The 20,592-nt window shown below is 42.6% G+C and overlaps 1 protein-coding gene across 1 annotated transcript in view; it reads left to right on the top strand.

Moving 5' to 3' along the window:
- Positions 1-20,592, top strand: part of LOC143019039 (serine/threonine-protein kinase pim-3-like) — a 63,797-nt gene that overhangs the window by 4,158 nt on the left and 39,047 nt on the right. The window contains exon 3 of the mRNA XM_076174740.1: positions 19,546-19,643. Coding sequence (XP_076030855.1) covers positions 19,546-19,643 — 98 coding nt within the window. The remainder of the gene's footprint in view (positions 1-19,545; positions 19,644-20,592) is intronic.

Raw genomic sequence — 20,592 nt, 5'->3', positions numbered from 1 at the left:
GATGGTTGAGTGCATGAGATCTAGTGAAATGAACCACAGAAACAGGTTTCATGACACAATACATATCAACATATTTTAGGCACAATGCTTGTTGATGGATAAGGCAATGCAGAAAAATGGGATTTGAGAATCCTCCAACCTCACAAGCTGTTGTAATTTGTCCAACCAAACCCTTCTTTGTCCCAGACATATTCTTTCCTCCATCAATTGTCACACACTGCACTTGTTTCCATTCCAGGTTATATTGTCATAGTTTTACTTGCTTCATTGAAAATGTCCTCTCCAGTTGTTGTGTGCATGCTGTGAACTGATGCTAATTCTTGGGTCACGTTAAATTCACTATCAACACCATGAATGAATACTAAGAGCTGAGAGGTATCACACACATCAGTTGATTCATCCAATGCAAGAGAATACCAACAAAATCTTTTTGCTTTTTCCTTTATTTGCCGAATTATGTTGCCACCTAAATCTTCAGTTCTACGAGCAACAGTTTTTGACCCAAGACTTGTCATTTTGAAGAGGTTTACTTTTTCTAGACATAACTCTCCCGCTGCTTCCACTATACACTCTTTTATGATACTACCATCAGTGAAAGGTTTTCCATTTTTGGCTAACACATAGGCAACTTTGTAACTGGCTCTAGTTGAAGTTTCATTTTCAGATTTTTTCTTGCTGAAAAAAGCTTGAGAATGCAGACTGTGCTGAAATGATTCAAACTTTAGTGCGTTCTGCTCCTGTGATGTGGGAATAACTTGAGCCATGTTTAGATTCATAGTGCCGATGAATATTGTATTCTTTCAGAACAGCAACACTGTCTTTACATGAGGCATAAAGCTTTATCATTTGCTTTCACAAAAAAGTACTTTATATTCCGTTCGTCATTGAACTGACGACACTCACTGTCCACTTTTCTTTTTTCTTTTCCATATCTGAAAACATAAGGGTATTTTAGGAATTTAAACGGATACAGAAAATTAATTGGCTTTATTAAAGTTCGGGTTTACCATGATTGCTTAACCCTGGCATGTTACCTATGAGCGCGCGAATTTGCACTATCTTGAAAAGCACCGTAGCATTCCATGGTTAATAAGCCTACTTATGAAATTAGGCCAAGACGAACTCGTTTAGATTCATAGTCCCTACGAATAATGCACTCCTTCATAACAGCAACAGTCTCTACATATGAGACATTAAGCTTAATCATTATGCTTTCATGAAAAAGTACTTTATTTTCCATTTGTCACTGAACTGACACTCGCTGTCCAATTTTCTTTTCTCCTTTCCATATCTGAAAACATAAGGGTATTTTAGGGATTTAAAGGTACTGGCTTGTCAACTGGTTATTAAAATTAAAGTTCGGAGCTAACTCCAATGTGCTTAACCATGGAATGCTATCTATGAGCGGGCGAATTTGCACTTCCTTGAAAACCACCATAGTATTCCACGGTTAATAGGCCTACATACAAAATTAGGCTACGTTGATCTTGTTTACTCGAAAATAAACTAGTCGAGGTGAAGTAATTTTTTTTTTCGTATCTACTTAAACATTTCAGTTACTCCAAAGTTTGTCTTAAACTTTGGAGTAACTGAAATGTTCAATATTTATATTATGATAGCCTAGTTTCTTAAACTTTAAGAAACTGGGCTATCATAATAAATACAAGTTCATGAACAGTACTAGTATCTGTGCGTCACACTATCGAGAGAGAGGGAAACTGACTCGGGCTGAGCACCGCCAGTAAGCAGCCTCAGCTTTGAATTCAGCGATGCCAGTCATGCAATAATTATCTTACAAATATGAAAATTTGAATGTGTGTACAATGTACAATAGTTTAGCAGCAGTACAATAATACAATAATTATTCATGAGTGTGCAGCATTTTGGGTTTAAATATATAATTAATAGATTTCAGTTTAATTATTGCAAATAGAGCAATCGGTAATAAAATATTTTTGATTTCTGCAAGGCCTGTCGCTCGTCTCCCTGCGTCTATCACTACCCCTCCTTCCAACCAACACCACCCACCCCCTCAAGACCCTCCCCTCCCTGACGACTGAGGCAGCGAGGCTATCCTTGTCAGTTGGAAACAGTTTGAGTTTTCATTACATTTTAATTGGTAGTCACAGCAATTAAACCGTGACAGAATTCTTGCCACTGCCTTGGTTAATAATAGATAGGTTGGTATGATAGTTTGGACAAATCCAACTGGCAACGCTGGCTTAGATCAGCAACACTGCAGCGTGCTCATTTTCAAGGCCACCACACAGGGATTTGTTTGGCGGGCCGGATGAAATCGTGCGGCGGGCCATAGTTTTATTATTATTATTATAGGTTTATTCAACAATATTAAATACAATTAGACATACATATATACATTTTTTTTTTTATAAAATTGGTAGTTGAAAAGGGAGAGCGAGAAGCAAAGCTTATGGGGAGTTGCTCTCCCTTAAGGAAAAATTTTTAATTTAGAGAGCCCTGGCCTACTGGTTTCTTCCTGCAAATGTCCTCGGATTCCTTTAGGCTTAGTGTTAGGAAATAAATAGTACAGTACTTGGTTTTAGTCCTTTTCTGGAAGAAGGGTCTACTGACCTGACTCTAGTTCAAAAGCCACTATATTAAGTGGTTGTGTGAGGTGGTCTTCATTCGTTACTTTTTATATTTTAGTTGTTGATTTTCCCAGAATTTGTTTGAACTTGGACCTCTTCTGTGGTCTGGAAACGTTCATACTTGAACAGAGGAAACTGTCCACGGCCACTGTAGTGACAATACCCGGAGGAAACTAGTGTATCACAGCAATATCACGAGGTCATCTAAGGCCCTAGGTGAGTTGCGGTCAAGCGGCAGTACGAGTCCATTCCTTTCCTAACCTCTGCGCCTTGGGCAGGTTTCTGATTCCTAAATCGCGCGGTTACCAGATTCGCTCTCTACCAACTGAGTCACGGCGGGTCTCGTTCCAAGGGTTGGTTACATGTAGTGGGGAACGAGTTTTCTTAAATTCTCTCTCGCTTCAAGATCTCCCAATCGATCCCTTTGGTGGGTACATATAAAAATGGAGACCTTCACAACATTCCTCATGTATCCCATTGATAATTAAAAATCGATCGTCTGTTTTATATGCTAATGTGGGCAGATTTGGCTTCCTGAGCCTTTCTTTGTAAGGAAATTGGTATTTTTAGAAGTTAACACCTATGCGATATAGTATTAAGATGTTATTTTGTAAATTATAATACATGAACATAATACAGTATACGTTTTTCTTGGAGGAAAGCAATAACTGAATGTTGTTAAAAAAATGATACCCAAACAGTCATGGCGACTCGTGACGCCATCTTTTTGATAGATTCGGAGGACGAAGACAATGACCCTGATGACCTAGAATTACAGGTACCGTATTACTAAATGAAGGTTAGGTAGGTTATATTAGACGAATTTATTATACTTTAATTTCTTCGACCTCGTTAAAAAAAGTTGAGCAGTCGCATAGGCCACGTTCGTTTGAAATAGCTTGTAGCAACTTTTTGTAATTTATTTCCGCCATGAAAAACTTGTATTACGTTGATGTATTATAATTTACAATATTTGTATTTTTTCTGTTGCTATATCACGTAGGTGTGTACTTCTAAAAATTACCGGAAATTTCTTCAGCTGTTGTACTCCTGCACTTCAGACTTCAGTACATATCCTTTTCAAGATGAGGATTCCATGTAGTTTGCGTATTTTATGTATCGATCGTGATTTTTTTACCCTAGTGGCTCGTACTGGCATGTTAATTTTATGCGGCACTGCCTTCGTTTGCGTATGGGCATACTTTTAGTGCCAAGATTCTTGCACAAGTAGGGTCAGGAGAAAGACGTCTCACGTGAAGGGTGCGGCGAGGGTGGCTCCACGTTGTCTAGCTGGTGGGGATGGGCAGCTGCACAACACTTGTGTAAAGGGACAAGAATGTTTAATTGTTGGGCGAGGGTCATCGTGGTTGCCAGGGTGATGCCAAGACGATGGCCAGTGACTAGCTTACCCCCCCCATTCATCCCTGATTGTGGGTGTTCCTGTCCCGAACTTCATCGGGGCATGGACTATTTTGAGCGATTGAGAATGGGCTTCATGGTGGTACATACATACACCAAAGGCTTTTTTCCCCCTTATAAGGGAGGTAGCAAAAAAAAAAAAAAGCCTAAAAACCACTCCCACACATTCCATCCCTATCACACTCCACTCCCCTCCACTGTCTTCCCTCCATCTTATCTTAGCACCTCCTGGATGATGGGTCATCCCTGTATCTTGTCCACTGCCCTGGGTCAGGAGCAATGTCGCAAGACACAGCACACCCACAGCAAGGCCACATCATTAAATCGGTGACCCCCCCCCCTCTCTGTCCCTTCATGGAGAAAAGGAGAAGACGGGGAGAAATCCCTTCGGGCTGTCAAATTTTTCTCGCACATACTCTCTCACCCCCTATCCTGCACCCATTCCACCTCATGGATCACAACATCCATATACAACCATTCTCCATTCACCTCTGTCTTCTGTCCTCCCGTCCCTCCTCAACAGACATTCCCTTCTTCCCCAAAGCCCCTTTTACTCCATCCATCCATCCATCTCATCATAGGTCACCCCCTCATGTTTACTCCTACATCTGCCTTCCACACCTCTTTTAATAGTCTTTCTTCATTCATTCTTTCCATGTGTCCAAACCATCCTAATACTTTCATCCACTGTTTCCCAACTCCCTTTCCTCCCCCGTTCTCCTCACTTTCTCATTTCTCACTCTATCCAGCCTAGTAACCCCTATCATACTTCTTGGACACCTCGTCTCACTTTCAAACTCCTCTCTTCCTCTTATGTTCCATGTTTCTGCCCCGTACAGTGCTGTCGGCACAATCACTCCTTCATACAATCTCCTCTTCGCATCCATTCCCAAATGTCTATTTCTCGTTACTTTTTAATCCACCAAGGCATTTACTCTCTCTCAATCTACATTCTACCTCCACCTCTACTCCATTTCCTGCCACATTCGCACCCACCCTACAGCGCTGACCTAGCCCCTTGTGACTTCTTCCTGTTCCCATGCATGGAAGACAGCCTTAGGGGAATCAGATTCCAGTCATCAGAGGAGCTGAAAGAGGCATTGGAAAGTTACCTGAAGGGACTACTGAAAAAGGACTTTGAGGAGGTCTTCCTGGATTGGGAGAGACTCATGCAGACGTGTGTAGATGCGAGAGGCAATTATTTTGAAGGAGACAAAGTTTTGTAAGCTTATGAAAATAGTTTCTCCTGACATTTTCTCATTACTTATTGATTTTAGGGGTATTTACCTCTCATACCACCCTATCCATGTATAAATTGAACAACCAGGGTGATATAATACATCCCTGATGAAGTCCCACCTTTACCTCAAACCACTCTCCATTTCTAATCTTGACACATGCTCTACTAATCTCGTAAAAACTCTTTACAACTCCTAAAAGCTTTCCTCCTATCCCATATATCTGCAATACCTCCCACATTGCCTTCCTGTCTACCCTATCATAAGCCTTTTCCAAATCCATAAGCCCAAAAAATGTCCTTACCTTTTCCTATAGCTTTATCACATGTCTTGCCACAAAAATCTGATCTATGCAGCCTCTACCTGTCCTAAACCCATACTGTTCCTCACCAATTACTCGGTTCCTTTCTTAATCCTCTCAATCAAGACCCATAAGCCTTCCCAACTACACTTAACAAGCTAATCCCTCTGAAACTACTACTCACACTTGTCCCCTTTTCCCTTGTAAAGTGGAACTATACAGGCACTCCTCCAGTCCTCCGGCACTTTACCCTCTTCAACAAATGTTGAATAAGCACCAGCCAGTCCACCATCACTGTACCTCCTTTTTTCAGACATTCTGCATGACATCGATCCAGACCAGTTGCCTTACCTGTTCTCATCTTAACTGCCTTCACTTTATCCTTCCTTATTTCTCCCATTTTCCCCACTCGTCGGTCATTTTCTTAGCACTGCTGCAGGATAACGCCCAAGCACATCCCCTCGACATGCAGACACATCTTCCCCAAGACCTGGATTTCGTCGTAATTAAATTCCTGCCTCCGAACACCACTTCCATTCTGCAACTGATGGACCAGCAGGTAGCTTCTAATTTCAAGAAGCTGTGCACGCATGCTCTGTTTGAACACTGCTTCAACGCTACCACCAACATGGACCCCTGCAAGAATTTTGGAAGTCGCATTTCAACATCTTGCACTGTCAAGATGATTAGCAAGAGCTGGGAGCAGGTTACCATCAGGACTCTACAGGCAGCGTGGAAAAAGCTTTGACAATCATTTGACAGGGAGTGGGACTTCCAGGGCTTTGAGTCTGCTGATCCATTGGTCATCTTGGACATTGTTGCACTAGGGAGGGACTTGGGCCTGGAGATGGAGGACGGGGATGTTGAGGAGATAGTAGGGGAGCACAAAGATGAACTGACCACCAAGGAGCTGAAGGAGCTGCATAAGGAGCAGGTTGCCAAATTGGCCCAGGAACAGCAAGAGGTTGAGGGAGATGATGGTAGTGTTCAGGGCCCCTCCATGGAGGTGAAGGTCTCTGTGTAATGTGGAGGAAGCTCTTAAGATTTCGTTGAGGTCACACACCTGGACCAGACATTAGTGAGCTGTGTTGCAGGCCAGTTCAATGAACTGGTCATGCCTCACTACCTCTAAATCCTGTACACGATGCCGTCAAGCAACCATCACAGTTCTTCCAGCTTTGTGCCAAACGACAGCATCCTGATGAGGGTGCCACTCCTGCTGAAGGAGAACCTCCTCCTTCAGAGGGGGCTCAGTAAGCCCCCACCACTCCACCACCTCACTCCCATCCCCCTACACCAGCTACAAGCCTTACCATCAGTAGGTACAAAAAATTGCTTTTTGAATTATTTTTTACCTTGTAAATGGCCTTTAACATTGATTTTTTTTTGGCATTGATGGTGCAGGAACATCAGAATCCCTATATATGTCCATTTGGTGACAGGCTTTATCCTATCAGAGGGGGGAAAAAAGTAGACTTTTTCAAGGTCTGGAATGGATTAATTGAATTAACATTGATTTCAATGGGAAATAGTTTCAATTATGAATTTCTATTTATGCGGAGGTGTACAGAAGGGATTAATCACGTAAATAGAGGTACCACTGTACTCTAAAAAAAAAACTTGCTTTTTTTTCAGTCTTCTCTAGTTTCCTTCATTAGCTTCATTTCTTAGTGCCCTATCTTTCTCTATTTCTTCATCTTTCATTTCCTTTTTTATCCACATTTTTGTAATTTTTATTGTTTGCTAGTTTTGTCACTTTTGATAGTATCTCTTCAGCTGTCATACGAGTCCTTAGTTTGATTTTCATTGGTTTATAGTTTTTTCTTTAGTGTACCCATCCTATGCACATCGTTGATTTCCTTCTCCAACTTTTCTTTTATACACTCGCCCAATTTTCCTTTTTTGATTAACTTAATCACTGTTTCTTTTGCATTCCCCTCTACCAGCTGTTGTATTATTATTTTTTTTTTTTATCTTTTCACAATCCTTTTTCCATTGAATTTTTATTTCGGTGAGATCACTCTTTGATTCTCCCATCTTTTTGGTCACTGCTTGTAATTGATCTTTGATCTTTCTTTAGTTCCTAGTTTTTTTTCTATCCTGGTTTTCCTTTCATTTTCTTTCAATCATATTTAGTTCACATTTTGGATCATTTAACTCTGATTATCTCGTAGTTTGCTCTGTAAGTTTGATATCTATATTTGCAAAGCTCTATGGTCTATCTTTAAATCAATTCATCTACCAAGTCGTTGATGTCGGGATTCTTTGGTGCCCCGCCAACCCTAGTTTCTCATTCTGTGTCCATAATTTTTCCTATTGCTCCTCTTTCCCTCTGAGATCCCCCAAAAAACCTTACTTTCATACATACGAGTTGTCTTCAGTGGCACTTGTACATGTTCTCTTTGGGATCACTCCCAGTGGTGACTCCACTCCACTTGTATCTAATCATCTTTGTTGATTCTTTTCTTTTATTTTCCTCCATTTTGTGCTAAAAACTATTTCAAATACCGGATTAGATACCTTACCGGTCACTTGAGAACACAACAACACTACATCCCAAAAAATGGGAGTTTTATCTGATTCAAACAACAGTGCCAATTCGGAGCTTAATTGCTGGACGTCCTTCCTCTCTGATGTGTATGTACCTAGTTGTATTTTGCGGGAGGAGAGCTATGCTCGTAGTGACCCACAGTTGTATATCTGCATCCAGTTCTTTCTTAAAATCATGTATAGTTTTAGCACTTGCTGTTTTTTTTTCCAATTTGTTCCATGTATCTATTACTTTGGAAAGCTTTTTTCAAATTTCTTCTTACTGTCCTTAAGTTTCTTTTAGTGTCCTCTTGTATTTCTTCTGTCCCATTTAAGTAGATCATCCCTATCAATGATTTCCATCCCTTTCATAATTCTGTAGATGGTTATCAAATCACCTCTTTCTCTTTGTTCGAGTTAGTAAGTTTAGTTTGTCCAATCTTTGTATGTCAACTTGCTAAGTGTTAGTGCCATCTTTGTCAATGCTCTTTGAATTCTTTGTAGTTTCTTTGTTTTTTATTGTACTGGGTGTCCATAGTGACGCTGCATGTTCTAATTTTGATCTTATCAGTGTAACTAGTGTTTTCTTTACCATTTCCTCATCCACTTAGTCAAAGGCCACTTTCATTGATCTTGTTAAATTGTAAGTTTCTTCAACTATTGCTTACATGTTTGTCTGGTGTCATGTCATTTGAGATAATTACTCCTAGGTCTCATTCTTAGTTTACTTTTGTAGCTTCCTTTGTACCAATTTTGTATTGACCAGATATTCTATTTTTACTTTTTCCAAATTACATTATACTACATTTCTTAATGTTGAAATTCACTTCGTCTTATATACTCAATTTCCAGACTTTGTCCAGGTCTTCTTGAAAATATTTGCAATCTTTACTTTCTTCAATAGTTTCACATCATCGGCAAAGAAGTTTATATAACATTAGATTCCTTCATCCATGTTATTTATATAAATGGCAAACATTATCGGAGCCAATATGGAGCTTTGGGGGACTCCACTTATGTTTACCCAATTTGAGTTAATTTCTCTTAAGTACCACTCATTTTTCTTCAGTTCAAGAAGTTGTTCATCCATTCAAATTTTCCCTGTATTCCACCTATTGTTTCAATTTTTCTTGGTCGCTTTTTGTGTGGTACTTTGTCAAAAGCCTTTTGCAAGTCCAGGAAGGCACAGTCTGCCCAGCCATATTTCTTGTATTATTTCTACCAATCTTGAGTAAAAGCGTTTGAAGTTTGTAGTACATGATCTTCCACTTCTAAATCCAAATTGGTTTAGGTTTAGTATGTTGTTCTCTTCCAAGTGTTTATTCCATTTATTTTTAATTTTTGCATATTTTTGCAATTGTGCTTGTAATGCCGCGTCCACACGGTCGACCTGTGCCTGGCAGACTTTGCCCTTACCGGGCAAAGTCCGCAGACTCTGCCCACAAAGTGTCCACATGGCTGACGATGGTGGTTGGAGGTTAGTTGGCTGCAAGCAGAGGTTGGGAGGGAGTGATTCAGTGTGGTACGATAACCATGGTTCCCGCCATACTTGGAAAGAAGGTAGCACTTTACAGCATTATAATTGCTGCCTGCATTAAAAAGAAAAACAAGAAATCACGGAGACATGCCTGATGCCGGGAGTGGTTACAAAGATGTGATTTAATGGGAAGCTTGGTGACAACCCTACGTGAATTGCAGGATGAAAATGAACAATGGTTTTGCAGTTACATGAGAATGAACATAAGCAGCTTTTCTTTTCTCCTTTCGAAAGTGGAGCCATATATACAAAGGCAAGAGACAAATAGGAGGAAAAACATAGCACCAATAGCACGTCTTGTCGAGACCAGTACACACTAGTACTAGGTGCGGACATGGTAGTAAGGTAACTTCGGTCTGTACTGAGCGGGTTTGCTAACTTTGCTCGCACCTCACCTCATGTGTTTGGCAGCGATGTCAGCCCTCCATCCAGTGCCTGCAAATGGCGCTGGGAACGGACAGTTTGATGGTTTGCCCGATGAAATTGCCCGTTGTCAAGCAAAGCCCTCGTGCCCGGCGGACAGTGCTCGACCGTGTGGGCGTGGCTTAAGGGATACCTGTCTATAGTTTGTTGGATTTGCTTTTTCCTCCTTTGTATATTGGTACAATATTTGTTTTTCCAATTTTGTGGTACTTTTCCTTTGAGTGAGAAGTCAATTATCTTGTATTTTATCTGAGTTTATCTATACATTCTTTTAATATCCAGTTTGCTGTTTCGTCTGGCCCATGTTACTTTCTGACATCAAGTTTCTTTATTTGGTCCCTTATTTCTTTGTCAGTTATTTCTTTCATTTTGGGGGGGATCCTTCTTGGTGACCATCATCCCACTTTTGAGCTTTCAACTGTAAATACAGACTTGAAATGTCTGGTCATTACTTCAGCCATTCATCTTCTGTTTATTCTTTATTTCCTTCATGCAGTTTCACTATTTCATGTTTCTTTTAGTTTATCGTTTACATATCTGTAAAATAGTTTAGGTTGATCTGTTTTTCTATTACAGTGAGACCCCTCATTAACGGACGTTAATTAGCTGTGTTTGCGGCGTTTTCGCTGTGTTTTGGAGTGGTTTTTGGGTGGCATAGTGATTGCACGCATTAAACAACAGCACCAAAAACACCAAAAACAGTGAAAACACAGCAAACACGGCTAATTAACGTCCGTTAATGAGAGATCTCGCTGTATGTCTATTTCATAATTTTTTTCCTCTCTGCATATGTCTACATATTCATTTTTCAGTTTGATGCATGTTTGCCATTTAGTCACTTTTTTGTTTTCCATCTTTACCAAGCTTTGTCTCGTCTATCATTAGCCTTGCTACACTTTTTATTATACCAGCACTTTAAGTACACCCTTTTCCGTTTCTGCTTAGGCACATGTTTATCTGTACCATCCTTATATATTTCTTTAAAAATGTTTTATTTCTCTCCATCTTTGTTTCATTATTTGCAAATTTTTCTCAACTAGCATTTTGAACATTTTTTCCAAGTTTTACAAAGTCAGTTTTGTTGTACATTAATGCTCCTTCTGTTTCTTGTTCCTTAAGCTCAATCTCTATTAGTATGTGGTCACTTTCCAATTGGTATCTTATAGTTTATTTCTTCCACAATTTCAGGCTCAGAGGTGAATATAGTCTAGTCTCAATGTTTTTTTTGTTTTGTCTGTATCTAGGGTTTTCTTTGACCCATTGAGTCAATGTGTAGTCAGTGGTCATATCCAGTAGGATGTTGCCCCAGTGTTCCTCTCCACCTCCCATTGTCAATTCTTCCCAACTTGTTTCCCTTGCGTTAAAGTCGCCCACAATTACGATTTTCTCCCTATTTCAGTGTCTCGGTTCATTCTTTGTGTCTTCTAGTAATTCTGTGTTCACTGTCAGTCCAAGTTTTAGTTTTTGGGGGCACAAATATAACTGAACTTTCTACTTTCCATACTACTATTTTTTACTTTGTGATCAATTCCACATTATCCTTTCCTTCTGTTGCCTTTATTGCATTTAGATCCTTTCTAGTCAATAGCATGACTCCTCCCCCTTGTTAGTCCATACTATTTTTGACCAAAGGTTGTATAAACCTTGTCCCACCATACTTGATTGTATAGGACATTTTAGTTTTGTCCCCACAATTCCCATTGTCTGGTGTCTCTATTGACAAATAGTTGTTTAATTTATTCCAGAAATCATACCGTCCATGTTTGTATATGCCATTATTAATTTTTTCTTATATTTTTTGGTTTTTACATTTTTCTGGTGTACCATTTTCTCAATCTCGTTTTTTCCTTGGCTTCACTTCTCAGTGCCCTATCTTTATTTCCTCTTCATTTCCTTTTTTATCCACATTTTTGTATTTTTCACTGTTTGCTGGTTTTGCGGCTTTTGATAGTATTTCTTCCGCTATCATTTGAGTTCTTAGTTTGATTTCATTGTTCTGTAGTTTTCTTTTGAGTATGTACCCATCCTATGCACGTCATCGATTTCCTTTTACAGATTCTGTCCCTTGTCTTGAACTGCTTTTAGTATCTCCTTCACAATTATTCTCTTCCCTTCTTTGGTATTTGTGCACATTGTTTTTCGTTGGTACCGTAAACCACAATGCATTTCTTTTTGTCCACTGTGTGTCTCACCCAATTTTCCTTTTCTTTGATCACCTTGATCAGTTTCCCTTGCATTCTCTTCTACCTGCTGCTGGACTATTTCTTTGAGTTTTTGATTTTCACATTCCTGTTTCCACTGATTTTTTATTTCATTCAGATTGGTCTGTTCAATTGATTCTTCCATCTTTTTAGTTACTGCTTGTAATTGTTCTGTAACCTCTTTCTTCAGTTCTTCGTTTGTATTTCTAACCTCATTTTCCTTTCATTTTCTCTTTATTGGGCTTGGTTCACATTTTAGATCGTTTAATTGCCTTAGTATCACATTTGTTGTGCGTCAGTTGGGTACCTCTAGTTGTAAAGCTTTATGGTCTAATTTTAAATCAATCAATTCTTCTGCTAAGTTATTATTTTCTATATTCCGTATTGCTCTGCTAATCCTAATATATCTATTAATGTCCATAGTTTTATCCATTGATTCCCCTTGCCTCCTAAACCCCAAAAATTAATCAGTGATGTACCTGCTAGTCATCCTCTGAGTATTGTTTATTTTTTTATTTTATTTTTTTTTTAACTCCCAATGGGGACTCGACTGAATACAGGTAAACGTCGACTTACGATGGCCGCGACTTACGATTGTTCGACTTTACGATGACGACGACATGATAATTTAACCCCTTCCATACGGTGCCGCACACGTATGCGTCATGAGGAGCAAGTGGATTCGCGACGATGCCATATCGGCGTCTTGATTATATTTATTGTAGTCGCCCCTGTGTTTTTACATTCTCTCAAATGATTCATTCTCTGTGGTTTTCAAAATTCGCGGGTGAAAGAGAGAACGATCAATATAAGCGGTGACTATATTTTATGATGCGAGTATTATTACGTCACGTCGTACGGCTGGCATTGGCTGCTGCCCGCGAGATTTAAGTTCCGTACTGAAAATACATATTATAGTGTTTGAATATGGTAAAAAGGATAAAAATAATTAAATAAACTACTGTACATGTTTAATAGGCTATATTCAGTATCTCTGGTGGTTAATATACAGGTAGGCTAGGTACAGTGACCACGGAACAGAGTGGGGATCGACTTACGATGAGATCGTCTTACGATGGCTCTATCGAAACCTAATGCCATCGTAAGTCGACGTTTACCTGTATATCCAATCCCCTCTTGGTTGATTTGCTGATCTTTATTTCTTTACTTCCATTTTGTGCTAAAACTATAATTCAAAGAACTGGACTGGATACGTACCTTGCTGGTCACACACAAACATTGTTGTATCCCAAAAATGACGAGGCATTTATCTTGTGTGTGATTCACTATGGTCTTGGATCATTTGTTTGACTCGTGATCGACAGTCATTAACCTGCCAGACCCCCTGCTGGGGCTAGGGGGTATATAGAATATAGCCCCCGCACAGGGCTTCCTCTTGGACTTCCTTTTCCACTCTTCTCTCCTCTTCCGCTTGCTGTCCCCTCCCTCCGACCTAATTTTCAGCCGCCCCTCTCAGTAGCGGTGCTACACCCATCCTACGGTAATGTGTCCCTGCCAATAGGTTCGTTGGTGGCAGGGTATCATGTCACCTCGAAGGGCGCCTGCATTGCAGCATGGTAAGCCGGTGCAGTAGGATTTCGATCCAAGTCCTAGCCCAGGCGTGAGGCTCCGCCTGGTGCCGTCCTCCCTATCCTCATTTACAACCTGGCCTTGGCAGCCAATCATGAAAAGGTCCCCTTTTAGTGGGGTGGCCGGCCCCCTAAATCTGGCTCCAGCTGACGCAGCTGGTAAGACAACGTCGTCTACCCCGAATAAGACTCCTTGGGATCGAACATGCCCCAAGGCGCCTAAGCTTTTTCGAACTCGTGAAGCTAGTTACCCCTTTTGGTACTGTCGAATGTATCTCTCCGTGTTAAGTCAAATTATAACAACTTTTATGTGTTTCTTAGCTCCATCAGAATGCATTGCAGCCAGCGTTGCCCTCAATGGTAATAAAATTGTGGATTAGATCTTAAAATGTTCCATCCTAAAAATATCAAATATTGAAGAACAAGACGATGATTTCGTCCCTAATGATACATACCTTACCCCCGAGCTCCCTGAACGTCCCCATCCTTATGCTTTAGCCCCCGTGTATAACCTGGTGACTGTTGAGGAGGGCAGTAATGATGTCCTAATATTTAATATGATCAACAATGATCGCCAACCCTCCACTCACTCCAGAAACCTTCACGTGCTTTGGTCGCAACACCTACCTAGTGAAGGTAAGACCCCACCAGGGATTTATGCTCCAGGGTTCGTCCGGAGATTTTTATGGCAGCGGAATCCTCAAGATTTCTCCATATGATGACTATAATGGCTCAAAGGGTAAGATTTTTAACTCTTCCCTTAGTAGCCTTCCAACCACTATCCTCCTTAACATGTGCCCCCAGAACGTTTTGGATACCCACGTAGTGTCCAAGTACAGCCCAGAAGAACAAAAGTTTGTCCCAACGCCACTAATAATATTAAAGTTCTCCGACCTGAATCCCCCAGACGTGATCGTGATTGGACCCCACCGCTGTACGGTTAGATCCTACGTTCAATCGCCAAGGACGTGCACCCACTGCCTGCGATACGGTCACTCCTCCAAGATCTGTGGTTCTCCTACCCTCTGCCGCAACTGCGCCAAACCATCCCACGTCACTGAGGGGGAATGCTGCGATCTTGCGCCAACCTACGCTGCTTGTAATGGTGCTCACCACACATTCTCGAAGGAGTGTGAAGAACACTCCCGGCAGAGACTGGTCTCGGAAACTGCGTACAATAACCGAACCAGCTTTCGCGGTGCGGCAGCCATCCTACAGTGGGGTCAGTGCCCCGCGTCTTGCGCGTCGGAAACAAAGACTTCAGTAAAGGCTAACCCATCGCTCCATCCCTCATCATCACATCCGGATGCCACATCATCCGCTGCGACCGTCCCTGTGCAACCTTCTCAATCTTCACACCAGTTGACCTTCCAGCGTATCATATCTCGCGTCACCGATGGTAATCTTATGCTTGTTTCTCCCCCTCCACATCTGACAAATACATCCGATCTTGGCACTCTGGATCCAATTAATCCTTCTTCTCGACCCGTGATGTCTTCTGATAGATCACCGAAGAAGCGCCCTGAAACCAGTAAGTCACGATCGCCCCGGAACAACTCTAAACCCAGCAAGTCATCTTCTCCTACCAAGGTCTATAGATTGCCCACACCATCCTTTGAAAAAAAAAAAAAGTCCCCCTCTTTGGGGCAATTGAGCTCTCGGCCCCCAATGGCGCAATCTAGCGCCAACTCTTCATCAATGAGTGACTTCCCCCAGATGACATCCATCTCTACCCCATCGTCTGTGCAGGATGGGGAGATTCCTGGTACCGAAGATGTTGTGATGAAGAGCCCAAGCAACTCCACAACTTTGCTTTTGGACCTTCCATCACTCCCGCTGTTACCTAAACATCCCCCTGCCCTTTCCGGCAAGAAGCTTCCCCAGAAACGACCTCTGCCTGATGGTGACTCGAGCGACCGCCCGTCCAAGACCGCGCCCTCCAACACCTCCCTTCAACCTCCTCCTTTAGTGTCCCCCAGATCCAATAAAACGTTTACACAGCCTCACCCTATCAAAGCCACGCCAGATCTGTCGAAGAAACAACCGCCTTCTAATCCTGATCCATCTTCTAAATCTCCAGAACAAAGACCGAAAGAAAGAGACCAGAGAGCAAAGATCTTGCCTCAAAAAACTACTATGGGACGCGAATCTCGTGAACCCCATGATGGCCAACATAAGCCGTCCCCCATCAGGGGGCAGCACTCTAATTAATCCCTCAAATTCTCGCCTCCCACGACACTCCTTCAATGGAACATCCGAGGTCTCCGTGCGAACGGGGAGAAGTTGAAGTGCCTCCTCCGTGAGCACAACCCCAGAGTTGTCTGTCTTCAAGAAACTATGCTTCCCTCCAGTCACTATAATCCAGGTATGAACTACAGGTTTTATGGTACCGTTCCTGCAGCTGGTTCTCCAAGCAGGGGTGGTGCTGCGATAGTCGTCCACGCAAGCGTTCAACACACTACCATCCCTTTGCGCACAACTCTCCAGCTGGCCGCTGTATGGGCCATCCTTAGTAAGAGCTACACAATCTGCTCCCTATACCTGCCGCCAAGCTCTAGTGTTCGTGCTTCCGATATTCAAGAACTTGTCGATGCACTCCCACCCCCATTTATTATTCTTGGTGATCTGAATGCACACAGTCCTTTGTGGCATAGCTCTTCCCGTAACGAGAAGGGCCGTGCCATTGAAAAACTTTTAGAGGGGAACGAGGTCTCCCTCATGAACGATGAAAACCCGACTTATCATAACATCTTCCTCGACACTACTTCTGTCCTGGATCTTGGGATCTGCACTTCAGCGGTCCTCGTGGACTTCTCCTGGAGGGTGTGTGCGGATTTACACAGCAGCGACCACTACCTGGTAGTAGTTTCTCGTGTTTCTCCTCCCCCTATCTCCCAGCCCCAAAGGTGGAAGTTGAAAGCGGCAAATTGGCCACTCTTTGGGGAGCTGTGCTCCGAACTAAGTGACTTGCACATGGATTCAAGCTTGTAAGCAATTTGTCTCGATTGTTCTTAACGCCGCTGGTGGTTCTATACCGGTTAGCCGCCTGCCGATTGGCAGGCCGCCTATTCCTTGGTGGGACACCACCTGCTGGAACCTTCGTGACACCGCTTGTTCCTGCTACCGGCGTTTCCGTCACCTCTGACGTAGACCAATAAGATGGTGTACCAGAAAGCGGTTGCGAACAAACGAAAGTATATGAAGGGAGGTGAAGTGCATGTCATGGCAGAACTACGTATCGACCATTAAAATGACGCCTTTGGCGTCGGTTTGGAACAGAGTGAAGAAGCTTTCCGGCAGGTACATACCATCTCCTCAGCCGTCCCTCCTTATAAATGACACCGTTGTCTCGGACCCGTGCGAGGTAGCTGAGGAACTTGCCACACACTTCTCCCGTGTTTCCAGCTCTACTGCCCTACATCGAGAACTCCAGCTACTGGATCACATGACGAATTTTGATGACCACGCTCCCACTGACACTGAAGCTTACAATCTGCCCTTCTCCCTCCGCGAACTCGAGCACGCCATTGACCAGACGCTGAATACTAGCCCAGGCGATGACACGATTAGTGTCGACATGATCAACCACCTTCCTTCGGAGGCTCTCGCAACCCTTCTGGCGATATATAACAGGATTTGGTACTCTGGTCTCTTACCATTATCTTGGTGATCGTCTACGTGATCGTCCCCATAGCCAAACCAGGCAAGGATCACCAGATCCCTTCTAGTTACCGGTCGATCACCCTGAGGAGTGTTATGCAAGGTGTTTGAGAGGATGGTCAACCTTCAACTTACCCAGTACCTGGAGAGTAGAGACCACCTCACCCCTTACAAGTTCGGCTTTCGCCAACACCGCTCCACCTTAGATCCTCTGCTCCATTTTTCGACACGTGCAGGATGCCCTAGTGCGCAACATGAATACCATCGCCGTTTTCTTCGACCTGGAGAAGGCGTATGACACGACTTGGAGAGGGGGTATCTTGATGAGCCTCCTTGAGATGGGAGTGCGGGGTAGGATGTTTTCCTTCCTTCGAGCTTTCATGTCAGATAGGACTCTGAGAGTGAAGATCGGCAGAGCATATTCGTCGCCCAAGCCCCAGGAGCAAGGTGTCCCCCAAGGCAGCAGCAGCAGCCCCACCTTGTTCTTGGTCAGCATCAATGGGATAGTCCAGGTGGTTGCTGAGGCAGACACCTCACTCCAGTGCTCACTCTGCTGATGACTTCCTTGTGTACTTCTCCTCCATAAACCTTTTCACGGCAATTACACACACTCAGCACGGTGTGAATGCTGCTACTTCCTGGGCCTCTCGCAGAGGCTGCCAATTCTCCTCATCGAAGACGGTGGCGATGCACTTTTGCAGGCCTTGACAACGACCACGCCAGAATGTTCCTCCACATATTATCCTGGGAGGCATTCCAATACCCTATGAACAGTTGACTAAGTTTCTTGGGGTAATTTTTGACCAGCACCTTACGTGGAACAGCCACATCCTCAGTCTTGGACGATCTTCCCTCTCCGACCTCAACATCTTAAAGGCGGTTTCTGGATGAGACTGGGGAGTGGATCAGCCTCGTAAGATCACGGCTGGATTACGCATGCCAGGTCTATTCCTTGGCAAGTGGGATGTCCCTCTGCTCCCTTGATACAGTACGCCACCAGGCTTTGCGACTGTGCACTGGTGCCCACTGTACCTCTCCTGTCGAATCCCTCTACATCCTCTCTGGCGATTTGCCGCTCTCTAACCGAAGGGAGCAACTGTTACTCTCCTTTTACTTCAAGTGCAAATCATTCGGAAATATACCATCTTTTGATGTGGTTAATAACGCGAGACTCTGGGATACATACAACACCAAAAGATCAGCTTTAGTCCCACTGCACCTACACACACTCCGTCTACTTGAGGAGGGAAGCAGCTGTTCCCTTAAGGTGTTCGAGTCCAGGAACTTTGATACCCCGCCTTGGTGCAGGCCCATTCCTGAGTTCTGCCCCATGGAACGGTAAAAAAGTGGGCACCTGCCCTACATTGTTGCTGCCTTGTTTGAGGAGAATAAAAAATTACATGCAGACTCCATCATGGTCTTTACTGACAGGTCAAAATCTCCCACTGATGTGGGCTGTGCAGCCGTTACATCTCAAACTTTCACGGCAAAATTACCCTTCACCTCGTCTGTTTTTATGGCTGAACTTTACGCAATTTTACTCGCTTTGAAGCATTTTATTTTTAAATCGGATTTTAATGATTTTACCATCTATAGCGACTCTCAATCATCAATTTTAGCACTTACTAATTTTATTCCGTCCCACCCCGTGATATTTGAGATCCAAGAGTGGCTAACGAGAACAGCGGCCAGGGAAAAAACTGTCCGATAATGCTGGTCCCCTGGACACGTTGGTATCATTGGCAGTGAGAAGGCGGACAGGGTGGCCAAATTGGCGGCAGCCTGTCCCTTGCCATCGTGCGGGGACTCTCCCTTTTCCGACATCCACACTATAATCTCCCGCGTGCATAGAAATTTTGACACCACCTGGGACAATATTAGAATGAACCAAAAGCTACGGAGCATGAAATGTTCTGCAGATCGCTGGCCATTCCTTTCCCACCACAACCGTTTCTATCCGAAACTTTTAAACTGTTTACTTGTTGGACATACAAAGGTAACTCATGAATTTTTATTCTCTTCTGGATTCCACCTTCAAGCAAGAAGTGTGGCTCCCCCTTTTCCGTCCGTCATTTCCTGCTCGAGTGCAGATACTACGAGCCTTGGCGGCGGAAGTGGGGCCTTCCTCCTGACCTCCGTAAGATGCTGGGTGCTACACCCATGATACAACCCCTTGTAGGATTTTTAAAAGATGTTAATTTGTTTTATTATATTTAATTTTAATTGTGTTGTACCTATTTATTGGTAGTCTTACTTCTTGTGTAGTTCGCTGCTTAATGTCTAGGTTTTGTATATATTTCGTAGGTTATTTTAATAATTAATCAGGCGGTAACATTGTAGTAGTTTTAATTTTTAGAATTTAATATTTTAACCTCATTATCTATTTTATCTGGTGGCACGAATGGTCTAATGACCCTGTGCTGGGCTTTTGCCCACTCTAATTAATCAATCAAAACCAATTTTATATTGTCCTGATATTCTATTTTTACTTTTTCCAAACTCCATTATGCTACACGTGTATTTACCTAGTTATATTTACCTAGTTGTATTTTGTGGGAAGGGGAGCTATGCTCGTGATGTCCCGCCATTGTACCTCGCAGTGTCTAGTTTGTTTTTAAACTCATGAATGGTTTTTGCACTTACTATTTCATTATCCAGTTTGTTCCAAGTGTCCAAAACTCTATGTGGAAAACGGTTTTTCTTCAGTTCTCTTCTATAGCTGTTTTTTTATTTTCTTAAGTTCTCTATCAAGTATCTGTGCCTTTCATGATTCTGTAGATGGTCAATAGGTCACCTCTCTCTTCTTTGCTCCAGTGTCGGAAACTCCAGTTTAGCCAATCTCTCCTCATATGATAGGTTTGCAAGTGCAGGTGCAATTTTTGTAGCTGCTCTTTGGATTCTTTCTATTTTCTTTATATTCTTTTTGGTACTGGGGGACCACAATGTCGCCGCATACTCTAATCTAGGCCTTATCAATGTAACCAATATTTTTTTTATCATGTCTTCGTCCAAGTATGTAAATGCCACTTTTATTGATCTTGGCACGTGTGTGTGTATGTGTGCGTGTGCGTGTGCGTGTGCGTGTG

The sequence above is a fragment of the Oratosquilla oratoria genome, chromosome 36 (assembly GCF_046742065.1).
Source record: "Oratosquilla oratoria isolate Oo_2021 chromosome 36, ASM4674206v1, whole genome shotgun sequence".
Lineage (NCBI taxonomy): Eukaryota > Metazoa > Arthropoda > Malacostraca > Stomatopoda > Squillidae > Oratosquilla > Oratosquilla oratoria.
Note: the sequence above shows the minus strand (reverse complement) of the source record. Positions and strands in the feature narration are given on the sequence as shown.